Source organism: Psittacula echo (assembly GCF_963264785.1).
Source record: "Psittacula echo genome assembly, chromosome: 4".
Classification (NCBI taxonomy): domain Eukaryota; kingdom Metazoa; phylum Chordata; class Aves; order Psittaciformes; family Psittacidae; genus Psittacula; species Psittacula echo.
Window position 1 is genome coordinate 112,505,860 of NC_137738.1, and position 19,540 is coordinate 112,525,399.

The 19,540-nt window shown below is 42.4% G+C and overlaps 1 protein-coding gene across 7 annotated transcripts in view; it reads left to right on the top strand.

The window, feature by feature from the left end:
• The window catches only part of MEIS1 (Meis homeobox 1), a 109,144-nt gene that overhangs the window by 37,686 nt on the left and 51,918 nt on the right, over positions 1-19,540 (top strand). For 6 of the 7 annotated variants that reach the window (XM_080616829.1, XM_080616831.1, XM_080616833.1 and 3 more), the window contains one exon: positions 17,872-18,017. The exons of the other annotated variant lie outside the window; for it this stretch is intronic. In XM_080616829.1, the coding sequence (XP_080472955.1) occupies positions 17,872-18,017 (146 nt within the window). The remainder of the gene's footprint in view (positions 1-17,871; positions 18,018-19,540) is intronic. 7 annotated transcript variants of the gene reach the window in all.

The window sequence follows — 19,540 nt, forward strand, 5'->3', positions numbered from 1 at the left end:
CTAAGCAAATGCCTGACGCTGCTTTGGCAGGTCTTTGAAAGACGGTGTTGTTGGTAAAACCTTCTATCTCTCTGACTTGTCTCTTTAGCCATGATGCCTTCTCCATGCAGCATTTGCATCTTGGGTTTGGCATGCTTGAACTTCTGCTGCTAGGGCTTGGGAGATGAGAAAGGGCACTGGAGAGCCTGGCTGTGCCCATGACATGCTGTGGGAGCAGTGTCACATCAGGGCAAGCACTATCTCCCCAGGGCCCTCTGCCACCCTCCTGCACTCTGTGGCTTGGGAACTTCCTCATCGCCAGGTGGTATCTCTGATGTCTAATAGCCACAGATGATATATATAGATATATATATATTTATTTATATATTATTTATTTTCTTCCTCATGAGCGTTGAAAAGCTGACATAGATTTTGCAGGCAGTTTTTTGTGGTTGCTGTTTGCAGAAGCTAATGTGGAGGTGTCAGAAAGAAGAAACATTATAGAAGAAAATAAGATTATAGTGGGGGCAGCCTTTTTGAAGTACTTGTCCCTTAGCCCTTTGTTTTGATGTGGCTGGTCCTGTGCCACAGGAGAGCAACGGCCCTTGCAGCCTTGGTACTGTGTATCATCTCAGGGCTGTAAATGCATCTTTTGCAGGAAGGCAGGAGAAGACCTACTAGGAGGCACCCGTTAATGTCCTCAGAAAAGAGGTAAAGGTGGTAGATGTAACCTAACTGGTTCTTAAATCTTCCCCCAGTGCTGTGAATAACAGTTAGTGTCACATGGATGCATGCTAAATATATTCTGGAGTCTGTAGTGTCCCAATGGACTTTGAAGAAGGCATATCTTAGTTCTCTCTGGTCAGCAAGTGAAGGTCATGGAAGCAAGGCTTGTAGGATGGAGAACCTTTTGTTGTTCTCATTGCTGTGCCAAAGGCATCTCCGCCCTCCCTGGCACAGCGCTGAGGGAGAAACCCAACCTTGGTGCTTTCTGCTTGGGGCCCTGGATTATAGCACATGCACTTCTGTATCAACTGCCTTTGTAGAGCCAGAGGAAAAGATAATGTGGTCAGTATTAACCGAACTGCTTGAAGTAGAGTGTCATAATTTAAAATTGTATTTAAGTTTCTTTCAGGGCACTGTAACATCAGAGCGTAGTGGCCTCTTCCTAAAGAGTAGGGGGTAACATGCTGGCAAATTCCATAGGCTGGAAAAGAGGCAATAAAATAGGGTTGAAACGTGTTCATGCCGTACTACTTCTCCCTTTACTTACTAAAGCATCTCCTATTTATCCTCTCTTGTCTCTGGCTGTGGCAGTGAGGATGCCCTAAGAGAGGCTTTGGTGCAGAATTCCACCCATTTTCTTTTTTCTGTATGTGTCTGGAGTAACCCATGCAAATTCTGCCAGCTGTGTAAAAGCAAGAATAGTGGTAATATTCATTCGGTGTAACTTGGTGCTATGTTGCAGTTTTGTGATGGGCTGTAGGTAAAGCAGAAGGCTGCTTTAAGCAGACTGAGCCACACAAATCTTTGAATGTCAGTGTATAAATATTTAAAGTTTGTGTGTGTTTGTTCATACACATGCTTGGATGTGACTGCTTCCCACAATTATACATTTTTTTATTCTGTGAACCTGGCAAGAAATTTGGCAAACCAAACATGCTTGTGAAGTACAGGGCCTTTTTCCTGTGCTTCCTGTAGGAAGAGTGTTGTGCTAAGTTCCTTATTACATTACATTAGGCATTACAGCCACAAGAAACAAATTAGCAAGCAGTGCTAACATTAGTGTCTCACCACATATTTAACCCAGCTAAAATACCCCTGAGGAGGCCATACTTTACCAGGTTGAAGAGCAGACTGGCAAGCAGAGAAAACTGCTATAGCCACATTGTCAGGAAATGTAAAGTTGGTGACTTGGTTTGATTTGCTCCAAATGAAGTTGGTGATTTGGTTGAATCTGATCTCCATAAAGTAATCAGCTAACAGTCTGCAGGAATGCAGGCTGCAGCAGGAGAAGCATGTTAGTCATAACATGGGTTTATCAGCTCTTCACCATGATTAATTGTATCGTATCACTGAAAAGCAGGGTATGCACATTCAATTTTGCAGCATGGCTTTCCATATGTAATGTTTTAATATAAATCAGAATTGCCTCATACAGATGAATTGAAATTCAGTGTGTTACTAATACACAAATTTTATTTACTGTTGCATTTGGTGTAAGTGAAATGACAGTATTAAACTTAAAAGTGCCTCCCAAGTTGATAAATGCCAACTTGATGCTAAACTTACTAATACTCAGTTAAAATTAGCAATCAATTTACTTGGATATTGGAGGTTAGCCAGGGATGAATCTGAAGTAGCATTAGGTATATCATACTGGTCTGAATACATCATACACTGTTGCAAAAGCATTGTGCTAATTTTAGCTTACAAAGAGGATGAAGATAAACTGCCTGCTGCTAGTTTGCCATATGCTATCCTGGTGATAATATTCAAGCAGAAAATATTCTGCAGAGTCTTATTGTTTCAGTAAAAGAAAAGTGGAAAAGAGTTAAGCAAATTTCTGCTCCATAAATACATAAAAAATAATGAAATAAACCAAATCTCGAATGCTAGTGGGTGAGACCTGTGAAATTTGTTTTGGTTTTATTGGCTTTCATGGGAGTCAACAATTTGTTTTAGTATATATTTGATCCAATTGTATTAATTTCTCACATGTAAATCTTAAAATCAATCTAAATAAAAATTGATCTTCGTTCTGGTAGGCAAAAATATAATCCACTTTGCTCCTAACTAGTTAAGCCTCCCATCCTTCAAGTTTAGTACAGGAATAAAGTCTCTGCTGAGCTGATTTTTCAGGAGCTCCTCCTTTTGCTTTGTTTATTTAAAAACATAAAACATGTTTCGGTTTCCATATGGGAACGAATTTTGCTTGTGTAGCTTCACTGAGAAGCATTTGCTGCCTCCATCTGCACCCGCAGCCAGGAGAGGGGTGCATGGGGAGGGGGTGCCCCGGACCCCCAGGCTGCCGAGGGCTGGGGGGAAGCTTTGCATTAGCAAGTGGTGAAAAGCTTGACCTTCGAGTGACCCGGGTCAAGCAAACCCCCTGCTGAAGTGTCCCATTTGGACATGGATACCTGGGGGGTGAGGGAGGAGATAAAGGCAGGGGGAGGAAGATAAAGTAATCCCATTGACCTGGGAACTTCTCAGATATTATAAGCAAGTGATCGGCAGGAATAATAAAAGAGTGGCAATATTTGCCTGCCCCCCGTATCTGTGTAATGTCATTTCCAAAGGGCTGGAGTAGATAATAGCAAATGTGCTTTCAAGTATCAGATCAATCTCTTGAAGTGATGGGGAAGGTTGGATGCTCTGATCTGGCAGCTGCTGGAGAGTGTAATACAATCCTCCTTGCAGCAGAGAGAATTGTATAAATGGACAAAGATGCACTGATTACATCTTTTGCTAAAGTGTTAAGTAAAAGATCTGGCTATAAGAGATGGCAGGTCTACCATTGTCCAGTCTTCCGACTTGTTTTTATAGGGGTTTTCACAGGAACAAATACCAATTACCAAAATAAAAGCAAGTGGTGTGGCTGGTCCGTATCATGGTAGGACACATGCTCTTGAGTCAGTGTGGGCAGGAAGCTTGGCAGGTCTGTCCCTTACCATTGCCATTGCATCTTTATCTCTCTGGTTCATTGTTTGCCACTGAGTGCTTGAAATTCCAGTTTCCAAGTAAAAGCTTCCTGTTTCTTGCATTTACATTCAGTTTGGCAAGACATAAATTTAGCTATCTATCAAGGAGGGCTTTTTTTTAACCCTCAAGTAAGGCAAAATAGGAAGAAGAAATTAATTCTGATTTGATGATAAGAGGTAGAATTTTGCATTTTCCCAGATTCTCAGTGGCAGGAAGCATAAGGTTGTATCCTCATGATAAGGTGATGGATGGGAGCTAAATTCAGCCTTTCCATCCTGAGTAATTTTAGCAGGGGCCCTGAAGTCCAGATCTTGTTTAGAAGCAGAGATGGGCATAGTCAGCTTTCATTAGCCATGGTTTCCTTGTGATAGCCTCACTGCTTGTGAGTTTTTACTGTTCTGTGCAGTATTCAAAGCTAGTAACGTGCTTGTTCTTGTAGGCATCTCAATCCTGAATTTCCCTCCAGAGAGTTTCTGTTTCTCTCCATTGACTGTGGAGGGACCCAGGGAGGACTACTCACCTTGCTCAGACACTTAGCTTGGCAGTCTGACTTAAATGCTTAGAGTAAAAAGGGATGAATCTGTGCTAAAATTTGTTGTTTCTTTGGGAAGGAAATGTTTGCATTTGTGGAGAAGCTGAATGAAGTGTTTTGTACTGATGAAAATGAGATGAAAGGGTTGGGGTGTTGTGTGAGTGGGTGAGGCTGTGTCCTCTGCAGCTCCTGAGTATGCGGGCCTGAGCATCTCATAACACTCACTGTCTTTGCTGACCTGTATTGGTAATCTGAACTGTTAAAAATCTTGGCATTCATAGAAAAGGATATATATGTGCATGTGTATATATGTATATATTTAATATTACTCATGGGGGGCAGTGTCTGTATTACCATGCCTAATTCTTGTGAGGCTAGGTTTCAAGCTTTCTCTGCCATCAGGAGGATGCTTGCATCATCAGTGTGTGTGTGGTCTTGGTGGAAGGTTTTCACATGACTCTAGGAGCTGGAGACTTACATATAAAATCTGACAGGTGGGGCTTGTGAAACCTTGGAGCAAGGCATTGCTCAGCTTCCAAGTAAACAGCATTGGGGTCTTCCATGAGATGAAAGGCTCCATGAGTAAAGCCTTGAAAGGAGACCTGTTGCTGAGTTGATGTGGTAGGAATAGCCATACTCAAAACAATTCAAGGCTTTGCTTTGTTGTGCTGTTTGGGCACGGGGTCCTTTGGCTGCTGGCACTGCAGCTGTTGGGACTTCTCTCCTCACACAATCCTTATCTGCTTTTAAATGTAAAACCAGAGCTAAACCTACTTCCACTCCAAACTAACAAAATGCATATTTGGTCCATTTAAGCATGCTAATATGTATTCAAAAAAGCTAATTTGTCCACTTTGTTTTGTAGTTGTATTTGTAGCAATCCTCGTTAGCAGATGAGGTGGAGGGAGAGGGGTTAAAAACTTTTATACAGAATAACTGAGCTCTTATTCCCATTCTGAAGTCCACTATGGATGCTATCCTGAAAAACATCTCTGGATTGTGCACTGTGACGCTCCTGTGCCACAGGAGCATTAAATTCAGGGCTTGGTTGCTTGGGAGGCTGTGAGTGCAAAGCATGGGGATGGTGCTGGGTTTTGAGTGCTGGAGGTTTGCAGGCGTAGATGCAGAGCACATTACCGGCAGCGGCAGTGTGGGCTTTCATTCAGCGCCTTGTCAGTGTGCCTTATCTGGGATCTTGAGGAATGAACGGCTTTCCAGGGTAAACCCAGGGAAGGGAACTGAGCAAGGTGCTTCCAGGGATGTCCCAGCAGAGGCTTCCTTGTGAGCTGTTCTGCTTGCCCCATAGGAGTCATAGCCTGCACAGATCCCTGCCTTGGAAAGCTGGACTTTCTGGCATCTTTGACTGCTTGGAGACTTCAACCTTCTTATGTACAACTCGTGTTGTCTTTTAGTTAATATGTACAGCTCCCACTGTCCTGAGCATTTCCTTGCATGGGGTTCATGTGTAGCCTAAGGGAGATTCTCCATATGGTCTTGCAGGCAAGAATATATTGCCTTCTCCAGGTGTATCTTTCCTTGCTCAGGTCACTGCATAGATCATATTCGTTGCAACTATGGTGGTTATGTCAAAGTCTTTTCCATAGAAACCATTAAATATAGGTAAGAATGCTTTTCAGCTGAACTTTGAATTTCATCCAGTGATTATAGATGAAAATCTCTGTCTTCCCTTCTCATCTGCTTAGACCATGGAATTGCAGGTGAAGCTGGTCAGGCAGTTAAAATAGATGACAAATCTCAAAGTTGATTTGCATAGAAGATGGCAGCATGATTAGCAATGGTTCAGAGGGTGGTATTGTTGGCAACTGTTTAGATAATTGGCAGATATTTGTGAAAGCATATTCCAGTCTCAAGAGAATCACCAGTTTTGGCATCAGTGATTGTTGCTCTGAGACTGTGATGGGAAAGAGTGTGAGTCTGTGGCTGGAGACTTCCTTTTCTGACTGAGAAGCCTTAGTGGCCCAGTGTTAAGATGAAGTGCTTGCATTGAGGTTGTAAGTCATCAGCTGTAGAGTAAAAGTTGTGTATGAAGCAAGCCATTCACAAACAGTTGGAAAATTGTGTTTCCATTCGCTTAACATGTGATGAGTTTATTAGAAAAGACTCATTCAGAGTGATGATGAAAAAGGGAGATAGTATTTACTAAGATTTATTCAACTGTTGCAGGATAATTTGAATACAGGTTTGCGAGTATTTTCTATTCTTTTTATGCATCTGAGTGCATGTCTTTTTATACATATATTACAAAACTATACTGGTCTCCACCAAAACAGTCTGCTAATGTTTTGCCTGCGTTTATCAAGATGCAGCATGAAAGGACCACTCTGATTCGTGTTTTTAAGGGATGTTATTCTGACCTCAAAAACTGATACTTCCTTAGCCAGTGCCAGAAAGCCCTTTCTGTGGTTTCAGTCCCCATTTCTTCAGCAATTAAGAATCAGGTGGCATCAGAAAAACAACTGATTTTAATAGCCACTTTAGCCACCTCCGTCATGGGGAGGAAGCGTGCAGGGCTTCTGCAGAGCCTTGGAGCTCTGCAATGTGACCTCAATTGACCAGGTGCAAAAAACAGTGCGACTCTTGAATGGAAAGGTCTGCATCATCCAAACTGTGCTGACTCTTGTCCAAGAACACACTGTTTACCTGTTCGTTCCAAATTGGTCAATTTTCTGCAAGGCCAAAATGTGATTTTTTTTAATACTTTTTTTTTTTTCCCTTTTCTTTTCTCTCTTATCTCAGTGCAACTTGGCTGGTTTTAGTGGAGTTGCTCTTCACTTACATGTAGACATACAATGAGGATCATGTTTTCTGTTTTGACAATTGAAGCCCAACATTCCCCCTATTGACCTATATATTCCCCCTCCCTTGTGTCTGAAGATATTTGTATATTCATCTGCAAATGTGCAGGCTGGCCACTCCAATCAGAAGTGACAAATTTGACCAGATCCAAAATGCATCTTGCTGAAGGCAATGTCTGAAAATACATTGCCATTAGCATGCAGCAGCCAAGCTTGTTTGGCCCTCAAGATGATTCATCACCCAGACCTTAATGAAGGGTGGGATTTTCCTTATCCTAATAAATAGGTTTTGTCTGGGGAGGTGAGAGGCAGCAAGGGAGAATGTATTTGCCCAATTCTAAATAAAAGGCTATTTATGCCTAATACATTGGCAAAATTATTCCAGAGCAATTCATCCATGAGAAAATATGAACCTTGTGTCACTGCCAAGGTCAGAGAGACCTATGGTTATCTGCAGAGTAAGTTCAGGTCACCCAAGTTAAATCTGCCTAGGGGCTGACTTAGCTCACACAGCACATTTTTTCCAAGATTATAAAAGCAAACATCTTCTATAGATGAAGGCAGGGTTAAGAGTGTGGTCAACTCTCTCCTTTGAGTCAAGGTCTGTTTTTCTCTTCTCCTTTCCAGGTTGCTCCTTCCATTTCCTTTCCATTCTTCTCTTTTCCCAGCATTTACAGGATGCTCAGAAATGTCCATCTTTTCCTTTGTGTGGCAACAAGTGCCTATAAAAGCCTTCCTGATAACTGCATGCACAGGAAAGGCATGTGGACATCGCTGGTGTTTAACCAGGAGCAGCACTGGCTGTGTGTGTGTGTGGTGTGTCCTTGCATATCAGTTAAGAAGCATGCCTTGAAAGCTGGGGCAAGAAAGATGGGGTACGCAGCAGAAATGTATTCCATGGTAACCTCCAGTGGAAGGGTACAGGTTATTTGGCTGAACCATTTTAAAGGTGAAGCTGGTGACTCTGTAGGCACTGCCAGGTTGTCCCAGGAGCAGACAGATCAAGTGGTGAGCTGGACAGATGAGAGTTCTCATCCATCACTCATCCATCACTGGTAGAAGGGGTGAGACAAGGTCCTCAGCCCTTTCAACAAGGATGAGATTGCTTCAGCAAGAAAGCAAGATTATTCTTCCATGTGGTGTATACCTGTCATGAGGAAGCTGATGCCTGTGGTTTTTCGCCTGCCAGAACCTGAGGTTTTCTTTAACTTCCTTGGTTACTCATTCATGCCATTTAAAGTACATCAAGTTACTAAAAGCAGGCAGATTTTGCTTTCTATCCATTTCTACTACTGTTGCTATTAGAGATAATGATGAGTGCTATAAATTGAAAAAGAAACACCCGAAATCTTTTTAGCTTGTTTTTTGAAGGATGTTTACATTTTGTTTATATATGTATATTTTTTTTTTAAGACACTGGATTGCTCTTTGCTAGGACCCAGCTTTGCTTTGAGATTTCTGTGGGATTTTGGTTAAACACTCCTATTGCAAAGGAATGGAGTCAAAGAGAGTTGAAGTGGAAATGGCTGAGTTGTCTCCTTCCCATACTTTATCTCTCTCGCAATTTGGGCTTTGATGCCACTAGAGGTAGTAACATAAGTAATACTCAAATTCTGGAGTGTAGTAGAAGGCTTTTCCGTCTCCTGCCACCAGTTTGCCTATTCAAGGTAATCCTAGGTAGCTGATGTCTAGGAATATGTAATGAATGAAGATGAGAGATAAAAATAAGGGGTGCATGCACTTGTAGGTAATATTCAGGGGAAGTTTTTAAGTGTCTAGCACCAATCTGCCTTTGCTTTCACCTTCGTTACATGTTTTGGACTCTGACATCTCTTTGCTCCTGGAGGATTTGCTTTTGGGTTTGTTGTTTATTTGTTTTAGTTTGGAAAAAACCCACACCCCAACTTACAACTGCACTGTAAAACAAACAGCAAAACACCAGAAGCTGTGATAGAAAGCTGTAGGAAACCAAAAACACGGCAGTGACATGATGAATACATTAAGCTGGAGCCAAAGGGGATGTGCTAACTTAGCAGGTCTGAAGTGTCTGAAAGGGCTGTCAGTGCCTGCATGTCCCTGGGGAGGGAGCTCACCCTTCAGTGCTCAGCCTGGTGGCTTGGGTGTTTTCTGAAGCATCAACAATGGCATCTGAGATGCTGTTGTTGTCAAAAGAGTAAAGGTAGATGAGATGGGGGGATTTTATTCTCATCCCTTTTAATTCTGCCTTTTGCAGTTGCAAAGTGACCACTGTATGTGGGGAAACAGAATACGTGGTGCCAGTATGGCATACAAAGTGAAGTTTAATGTTAGTTTTCCTTCAATTGTGTTTTGGTTTTCATTGTCAGATGTCTCTGCTGGACTAGGGACAAGAAAAATAATAATCTATTGGCTTTGATGCTACTTTGACAGGAGTAGATAAAATATACTGCATGTCAGCAAGAACTTTTTTACTTGACATATGGGAACTTCCAATTGGAAATGTCTCATGTGGGCTTGGTAGGTCATGAATCCTGACATTCCTGAGCTGCAACTAGACTAATTCTCTCCTGTTCCTTGTGGTTATGTGACTTTTGTGACATGTGAGATCCAGCCCTGCAAAAGAGAATTTGAGGCAAGCAACATCTGAACTGTATTTCCTGCAGGGCACACTGAAGCTTGGGCCAGCATTGATTGGTCTTGAATTGGTCCAAAATAAAATGCTTTAGTTTCATTCAACAATCCCAAGCATTTTGGTCTGTCTTGCCTGACAAATAATTTTTAAAAAACTTTTGTCAATAAAAGAACTTAATTTGGAATGGTTTAGACAATGTCAAGGTTCTGGCGCATATTTTCTGTTGTAAAACATGAAATCTACAGCAGCATCTCCTCTGGGGCAGGCATGCAGGTAGCACCTAGGCCAGTTTAGGGAAGGAGGCCTACTTAAATGCTCCACTGTAATAAACTGTTCCTACAGATATTAGTTTATACGCAATATGCTTCTGATCTTTGCTTTGAGCCTCTTATAGCTGCTTGTGCTCAGTCCAAGAGTCAAGTGTCTTAGGAGCTGGATAAACACAAAGATAGAGCCAGTTGTTAAGGAGCTGTAGAGATTTACAGAAGTTGACCTCATGGCCATTTGACGTATTAGTTGGGCATATTTCTCCCATGGCAGAGCTGTCCTGTGCTCCTCTTGCTGCTTCTTGTGCTCCTGCTTTGCAAGGGAGTAAGTCCAGCCAAATCCGGTAGTAGATTTAACTGTGTCTTGGCTGTATACAGTTGACTTTTCATGGAGAATGCAATTGTTGGGACCTTTAACTGAGAGGGCCAGCTGTCCTGCTGAGGTTGGAAAGAACAGGTTTCAAAAAAAGACCTATATTTGAACAAAATGAGAGAAGGACTGAAACCCAGCTTTTCTCAGTAGGTGGTAGGGTCGTCATGCTGCCTTTTAGATTAGAAAACCAAAAAAATAACCCCAAACTAAAACCAAACCTTTTTAAGCTTTTTACCATTCTTGGTTAAAGCAGGATGTTTTTCTGTTTAACCAGATACTTTTCTGTAGGGTATTTGCTTCCAACTGCTCAAAAGTAAACTTCTGTTGCTGGCAGCAGAAAGTTGTTTGCTTCCCATACAATGAATTGCTTTCTTTTCAGTATTTCATTCGGCACATAGATGCATGGCTCCAGAAATATCGCACAACTTACCTATAGCAGTGGAGTTTTCTGAACCCTGTTAAGAAGAAGTTTGCATTTTGTTGTGCAAAAGAGGTTTCCTTCTTTTCAGCTGTAAAAAGCTACTGAACAAACGAAAATGAGTAAAATCTGGGGGTTCTACCCCACCTATTCATCAATGCTGGTTTTACTCTTTGCATAGACAGCTAATTTGCTCATTGCTTGCCTAAAGGGAATTCAAGTCAGAGAGGAGGGTAGAGTTACTAGAAAAAGGTGCTCCTGTCTCTAAAGAACAAAGTATAATGATTCAAGAAAAGAACTTTGAAAATTTGTCAAATGCCAGAGTGTAATTTATATTTGTCCAGGTTATTCCATCTATAAATATTTGTGTAGACTATTTTTGAAACTCTTTCCTTTAGTATCTTGTAAATATGGATACTATCTGTGACTGACAACCTCCTACTGCTCATGTCATGGTCTGAGTCATTGCATGAAACATGCACCGCGTATCCTAAAGAGATGCATGCAAACCCAAATGCGTGGTATTTGTTCCTTGCTAAAGCTCATTTTCAACCTTGTTGTTCCTCATTATCTTTTTATTAAGTATATTTGAGAAGGCTTTTTCCTTAAGGAATAAGGGAAAAAAAATCAGTCCTGTTGTCAACATCGTGTTTCAAATTCACAAGCAGAACTACGTCATTTCTGTAAATCATTTTAGGGGCTGTTCTGTTGGCCATTCATGTGCTGAGATGATTGCCATTGACCTCAGGAACTCTTAGGTGCTTCCATCACATCTAACTAATTGTGGATCGCAAGTAATAGAAAATGGTTTTCCTAATGAAGAAATCATGCAGTTATTTTAAGCTTTCTGAAGTGCCTTTTTGCTGGTAGCCACATCCTCAGCTCATGTGCCTTGCTCAGGCATTAGCAGATTGAGAGTAGTCAGAGTGGGTTAATGTTACACATGCAATATATACATGCGTGTGTGTAGATTTTTTAAACAATGTGTTTTGGGGGAATCTTCTGAACTCACTGGCCTTTTCATGTCAAAACTTCTAGTTCTCCTCAACAAACAGGTATAACTTGGATTACCAGCTGGGCATGCATCCCCAGATTATGCTAGTGTCCCCCATCTCTCTCCTGGCACACTTAAGCACTCAGCCCCCTGGGCTGCTCAGCTTGCCTCGTTCTCCACATGGCTTGTAAGGAGCAATGATCAATTCTGAGTAGTGAACTTGTCCTCCTATCCTTGTGGAAATGAATATTAACCACCCTGACTCACATCAGAGTCATTTGGGTGTGACTTTTGCTCACCACATTCCTTTGCCAAGTTGGAGCTAGTTGTGTCAGAAACAAATTGAAAAACAAAACAAAACAACCCAAAACCTCCATATTCTTCTTTGATTGCCAGTTCCTTTCAACACTGGTGGTCTAAAATGGCAATACTTGTTTTAAGTCCTGTGCACAGTAGGTTGTGGCAGATTCTTTGTCTTTTGCTCTTGTTTTACGGAAAGACTTGTTGCATCCTTGGAGCTGATTTTTGGGAGTTCTTAATTTTGTAACTTGTACAAAAATTAAATTTCACTCATATATCTTGTTTTGCAAAAAAGTCAGCAGAGTGGATGTGTGGGTATCCAGCAAACTGGACATGAGTTTCTGTAAGGGATAACATAGGTAAAAGTGCAAAAATCATAATAGTTACCCTAAATTATCACACAGCACTGAAAAAAGTGAAGGAAAGTAATTTTTCATTTTCAAATCTCTCTAGTACATTGTGTTGCTTAAAGTTACTAATGAATCCTGCTTTCCAGTTACCTGGACAGGTTACTAAAGAGATGTGGGTTATTGGAAGGTTTAAAAGAGAAAGGAACCAACAGAGCTGTGCATGGGCATTGAATAGTTAAATATTTGGCTTAGATAATGTAGGATTTCTCATGCTAGCACAGCAGGAATTTGAGGAACTTGCATGTAAATGCTATTTTAAAAAAATTATGATGGAATTAAAAAAACCAAAACACACTACTGAAAAGCCCACAAACTTTGGGGCATCATATTAGGTTTTTCAGTTCATAGCACAAAAAACATTGAAAGTCTGGTACAGAAGTCAGGTTTTGTCCAAACACAGCGCATAGTTAACTTATATTAGCTTATGAAATGCAAAAGTAAGTGCAAACCCTGGACTTCTTCTAGGACATAGAAGCTGCTTTTAACAGGAGAGATTTGGAAACGTACAATTAAGTTCAACACAGGGAGCTTTTAGAGGACACTGATTTAGTCAGTCCACTTAAAAGTTGCTCTGGGTCTTTCCAAGGGCTTCTGGTTACACATCTTTCACATTTCCTTCTGTGAACTCCTTAAAGCAGTGGATTTAGGTGCTTATCTAGAAGTGGACTGTAAAAGCTGGAAGGTAGTGTTCATTGCATGGTTTGGTGAACCTCAGCAAAACTGGTGCCCTCCTCTTACCCCCTCCCAGCAAATGGAGTAGTGGACGCAAAACCTCTCTCAAATCTCGTGATAGAAGTGTGGGAAGCAGGGTTTTTTTGAGAATAGCATGTTTTTCTATGATATAAAGCATATTTCTACTCCAAATACAGATTTAATCCTAGGATAGGGCTACGTGCAGTGAGAAAAATCCTGTTACATTTGGTGAAGATCCTTGTAGTAAAGCTATATTTAGCACTATGCTATTGAGTTTTCTTGTCGCTTAAAATCATTTCGGGGTGTTAGTTTAAAGAGCTACATGCAAAGGCATGGATTTTGTAGTCAAGCAATGGGCTGGGGATTTTAGGGCATCTGAATTTCTAACCTTTCTGAAATGTCCCTGATTTGGGATTGGGACTATTTATGTTGTATCTGGGCAGCTTCTGTGACTGAGATCTGAGGATGGATTTGGGTGCTGGAGTGGTTGAAAGTTGCCGAGCTATGCCACGCTGCCTGCCTTTCCAACACTGCAGGGTGATGACATTTAATTTCGGTTCAGCATGGAAACAAGGGAGGAGGCTCTGAATCACCACCTATCTCCTGCAACAGCCATGGCCACTGAAGGAGAGTACATGCACCAAGTTGCTCTCCAGAAGCACTTATTTTGCCATCATAGGTTTATAACAGATCATCCAGGACAAAAAGAGCATTACCTACTTGAGGAGCTGCTGTAAACTCAGTTGCCCATTGCTGCTGCTTCCTCTGATTTTTGGGGCAGTGGGAGGAGAAGGGAAGTTGTAGGAAGTGATGGTGGTGTAGAGGGGGATGCAGCAAGAAGAGCCCCCGCTGGCATGGCCGGCCTGACCCATTCAGCAGGGCTGAATACGATAAATGCCGCTTTATCCTTTCTTGAAAGGAACAAGATAGCACAGCCTAAATGCCTGGGTGTGCTTAAATAGGCAACTCTGGGACGCCGGAGTCGAGGGCGTTTGAAATCGGAGCTCCCTGACAGCCAGGGAGCTGCCACAGGTCACCTGCCTCGCTCCATGGGGACTGGCCCAGGTCTGGCAAGAAATCGTCCACGGACGAATTGTAGTACAAATTCCTTTCTTTGTTGGATGGCCTCTCTCACTAGACCATGGCCTATAAAAAATTGTGTAAAAACAATTCTTAAATATTATTTGAAAGGGCAAACGGCCACGCTGAAAGGTTTGACAGTTTGACATATAGCGCCTGGTTTTGCTCGCTGGGGAGCGGGCGTGCGGAACCCGGGCTCTTCTCCTGCTCCTTACAGGCTCTGGGTTTTTTCTTTTAAATAGCTTCTAGTTGCTGTGCAGAGTCGCTGTGCTCCCAGCAATTTGACAGGCAACGAGTCTGCTTCAGTGATCTTAAATCCTTTTAGACTAATTTGCGAGCGAGCAGAAAAACAGCTAGCACCTTCGGATCCAGCGCTCCAAACCAGAGTATCAGGTATTGCCAATTAAAGTGCCATTTCCAACCATCATATCAAGATGGATTAATTGCAATTCCTCTAATAATGTCACACTGTGCCTAAAGAGAAAGCGAGCTGGAGTTTCTCCATGGACAAAGGATCTGTGTGGACCAAAGTCGTCGGCTACCAAGGCGGAGGAAGCATGATGCAGATCGTGCACACATCCGTGCATATGTGTGGCATAAATGCGAGCGCTGTGCCTGCTCTGCCCCCTGAATAGCCACAGGCCATTTTGAAGAGCCTGTGGCCCCTCAGTCACTGGCCTACTAGTTAATTGCCACACGGACTTTGTGACACATGGGCAGATAATATGACATTTTCGGTTTCTGTCACTAGCAAACGCCATGGCGTTGCTTGCACTAGTTGCTAAGAAGCTGTCAGAAACCATTAGCAGCTGGCTAAAGTTGCCCTATGGCATTTCCTCATGGCATCAGCAAAACAAGCATAAATCACCCAGTGGAGCCTCCCGCTATACTAATGAGGCTGTAAGCTTGTTTATGGACTAGCATCATTTCTATGATTATTTCCACCTTTTCAGTTCGCCTTCATTTGGCAGCAGGAGAAGTCAACTTCAGGAACGGAACCGCCGCTGACATTTTACAAATGTAGTTCGTAGCTGCTACCGTGTGGCTGGTCAGTGGTGCTTCAAGTTTGTTTAGAGATCTTTAAAAAGAGGAAAAGAGGGGGGAAAAGAAGGGACGGGGGGAGGGAATCTCTGGAGACCTCACAGAGGTGAGTGTATTGAGTTGCAAAGTAGATGGAAATACTAAAATCCACAGTTGACCATTTAGACTTCTCTCTGTGGTTTCAGTCTTTACGGGATCAATTTTCCATTTAAACAAGTGGAAGAGGTTAAACAATTTATAAAAGTCTACTGAAGCATTTGCTCTTAGGATAGCCGGTGCTTTCTTATCCTCTCCCTGCCTTTCACTTTCTCTAACTTGTGTCGGACGGGGCCAGGGTTTATTGTTTTAGGCTTTTCTGAACATGCACCAGTATTTACACTGGATTGAAAGCATTTGCTTCCAATGAAAATCTTGTCTTAGATTACAGCCCAGCAGTGTAATTTCCCTCCCAGATGGGAGTAAAGTAGCAGTATTTGCCTAAAAACAGTAGGAAGAACAAACTGTGCATTAAGCCAAGGCTGTTTTTGGCTTGAGCTAATGATGTAACAGAAACCTTTTATTTGGGATAGGTCACCGCCAGGGATTGAAGGAGGTGATCTGGCTCGCGCTTGAAAGGTTTCTCCATTGTATCTACATAAGTCTTCACTTAAAAAATCCTGTTCCTAATGCTTCTGCTTTCATACAGCAGAAATAAACAGGAAAGGTTCTGGGGAGTGTTATAGGTGGAATGCAGAAAGCTTTTCCTCCCCTAATGGAGGATATAATTCAGGTGCCCCGGAGGCATGCTTTCAGGAATTCTCTTGCCCGAGGTAATGGGAAGCTGAGGCTGCTTGAAGGCCTTGATTATCTATTGATGCACAAAGCTGGAAAAAAAGTCATCTCCCTTGGATTATAGTAGATATTTCCATAAATTATCAATGAGTCCTCCTCCCGTCAGGCACGAGGCGATGCCTGCTAAATTAATCTGAAGGGGGTTTGAAATGAGGAGAGAGTGTATTTTAAAAAAGGGGGGGGGGAAGGGGGTGGGTGGACGAATGCAGGGAGGTGGTGAAAGGCAGTGTCATTAGGTTAGAAGCTTTTCATTTTTAATCAATAAATGCGTAATACTTTTCTTTTCCTTGTTTGCCTCTTGCAGACAGAAAGTGGATTAGTCCATGGAATTTTAAATGCTGTTGAGTTGTTTTCTTTGCTCATGTTTCTTTTATGAATTATTATTTTATACGGTGAATTGCTTCTCTCTATAAAAGCCCTTTTTACATACTGGGCTTTCAAAGAATTTGTCGGATATCTGATTTCTTCATAAAAATCTTGTTTTCTTCTGTAACTACCCACGGTTACCATTTCATTAAAGACACAGGCCAAGTCATAAGGACAATTATAAATTTGCCATGGTCAGTAAGATACTAAAAATACAATACTAATAATAACTTTCTTTTTTTCTTTTTGGTGCGGAAAACCTTTTTAACAAATCATAGTTTTGACAGTCACATCCTTTTTTCTTTTTTTAATTTATTTTTTATTTTTATTCCTAACAGAGATAGTTTTGATTCAGCCCAATTCTGATGACTTTCTTGATCATTCTTGCCTGGAGGTGTGAAAAACACTTGCCTAATCGCAACTCCATGTTGCTACAAATACAGTGTCCTTGGAAGCCAGGGTATACCGTTTAATGCACATGCAGAGAATGTAAAGACTGATTCGCCCTGTGGACTTGTTTCTAAACTGCTTTCAGGGTTTGAAACAAAAATTGCATGCCAACTGACTGGACACTGCAACTTTTGTTTTCCTTTGACTGCTAACCCATCAGCACAGACCCAAGTTGGCTGCTGCGCAGTTACATCCTCCCATAGATGTGTTGCTAATGTGTTGAGAACTGTCTGAGATTTTCTCTGCATTAAGGAAATTCATTCTGGATCAGTTGTTGTTTAATAGGAGCAGATTCCTGTTATGAATATGGCACACCAGCACAAAGCAGGGTGTTAATTCCTACAGTGTATGTCAAATTGGTACCTACTTATCCCACTATGAATTTCTTTTGGCTGGGAAGAGGGGAGGCCAGTTAGCTACCCACCTCCCATCAAAAAGTCCGGGGAAGTCAAACATCTATAAAAGACTTAACATAAGTGATGCCACAACCTTCTGGTTATTTCTGAATTTGGGGAGAGAATATAATGTTGAAACAGAGCTGCATTCACCCCACTTTTCACATGCTAGAGTGGGACGGGGCACCCAGCTTCACACACGTCATGGGGATGGGACACCATCAATGCTTTCCTAATTGCCATCTCAGCTAAAGTAGCTGATTGGAATGAATTTTTAGGAAGTGACCTAGTGTGAACAAAAGCCACTGTTTCCACCTTTGCAAGCTGACAGCTTGTGATTTTTCTTTCATTATATCTTTTTAAGCACTTTTTGGGTTATAGTGGCAGAAATGGCCACACTGTCCTTCAGGATAAATCAGAATGGGGCTAACACAGTTCTGAGACTCTCCCTCTCCCCATGTTTCTTCCCCCCCAACCCCTTAATCCCTGGTGAATTGCGGTGTTAAAGAATTTATACATCATTTAAATATTCATGCAGTTTATACCCAAAGCCAGGCTTCGGCTGAAGTATATGAAGGTAGCATAAGTCAAAATTTGATTCACTATATTTACAGGTGACGGCTTGGACAACAGTGTAGCTTCCCCCAGCACAGGTGATGATGATGATCCAGATAAGGACAAAAAGCGACATAAAAAGCGTGGCATCTTTCCCAAAGTAGCCACAAATATCATGAGGGCATGGCTGTTCCAGCATCTAACAGTAAGTGAACTCTAGATCACATATGCAAAATAAAACATGGAAAATGTCATAGTTGTAGTAGTTGTAGAAAGCAAAAAAAAAAAAATACATATGATGTTGCTGATAGGCAGCTCAGGGAACTTTTTTGAGCAGAGTTGTTGTTGTTGCCTCGTTTGCTAGATGCCAGGGGAAGAGCGTGGAGCGTATGTTTTTATGATTTTGGGGGTTTTGTGTGTGTGTGTGTTGATTTTAGATATTTTTTTGGGTTGGAGTCGCAGTTGTTAACAGGACGTCACCACAAAATGTGACTAAGCTTACACTAATAACCTTGGCGACCTGTCCTGCCCCACTGCTCGCACAGCTGCAGCTCCCCGTAGCTGACGTGGGAATCGCTGCTTCGGAGCAGAGAAACAGTGTTCGGCTCCTGGTTCTGTGCTCTGGAGAACTGCAGAAAACAATTGGGGAGATCAAAAACAAAGCAAAAAGCAAACAAAGACCTTATTCAGATGTTTGTCAGGGATCATCAGAAGCTTCATGATGAAAGGTCTGAATGTATCTGGTTTAATAGCAAAGAATAATTTTTTTCTTTGAGACACTCTCATTCCCAGAGTGTAAGTTACCCCTGTATTTAATGCTATAAAGGGGTGGGGGGATGCACAGCTGTTACCACAGCTACCTGTGGGGTTTTTTTATTCCTGGGATTGGAAATCAAAGCTCTGGGCAGGTGTGTGGGGTTAAGCTGGGTGCTGGAGCTTCTTGCAAGGCTTTATATTGTGTACCACACCTTCTAACGTTAGCATTTAGAAAAGTGTTTCTAATGCCATTCTCCTTTGTCATCACACTGTGGTGATCTGTCACTGTGTTTTCATCCACTGCAGGGGTGTGGGCCTTTGGCCCCAGGTTTTATGTCTGAGCTTTTCTGTGCTGGGAGGATAATGGCCAGGTGAGGGGCACTGAGGATCTGCAGGTGTTAGTGAAGAGCGGCTCTTGCCTCTAATCGCAGTGGTTGACTCTCTCCCCTGCCTGTAGTTAGGGTCAGGATGAAACCAGAAGCTGGCCAGCTTGCCCAGCCCCGGTGGGAGCCTTGCCAAGGGTATACTCGTAAACTGGAGGAAGTGCTCATGCACATCTTCTCTCCATCCCCTGCTGAGCCAAGAAACCAGATATCTGCCATGACTCTTGTCAGCACAGGGATCAGGTGGGGAATCCTGCCCCGCGTGGTCTTCGGTTGCTATGAATGAACCTTCATGCTGGAGCACTACTCCTCCAAGGCCAGAGAGGGCCTCAGATATCTCCAAGCTAATCCCTCTCTTTGGCAGACTACGTCAGCCGTGCCCCAGCTTTGCCAGGTCCTTAGCCCTGTCCCTGGTGCATTCAGTGCATCAGTTCCAAAGGCTGAGGTCCCTTCTGGATTTGGTGGCTCCCCAGTTCTAGGTCCTCACCCAAAGTGAGCTGACACCTGATGTCTTTTTCCAGGTAGATGTGAATTTAAGGACATCAGCCTCCAAAAGAGTCCAGGGATGCTGTCCTTGCAGCGATGCTCA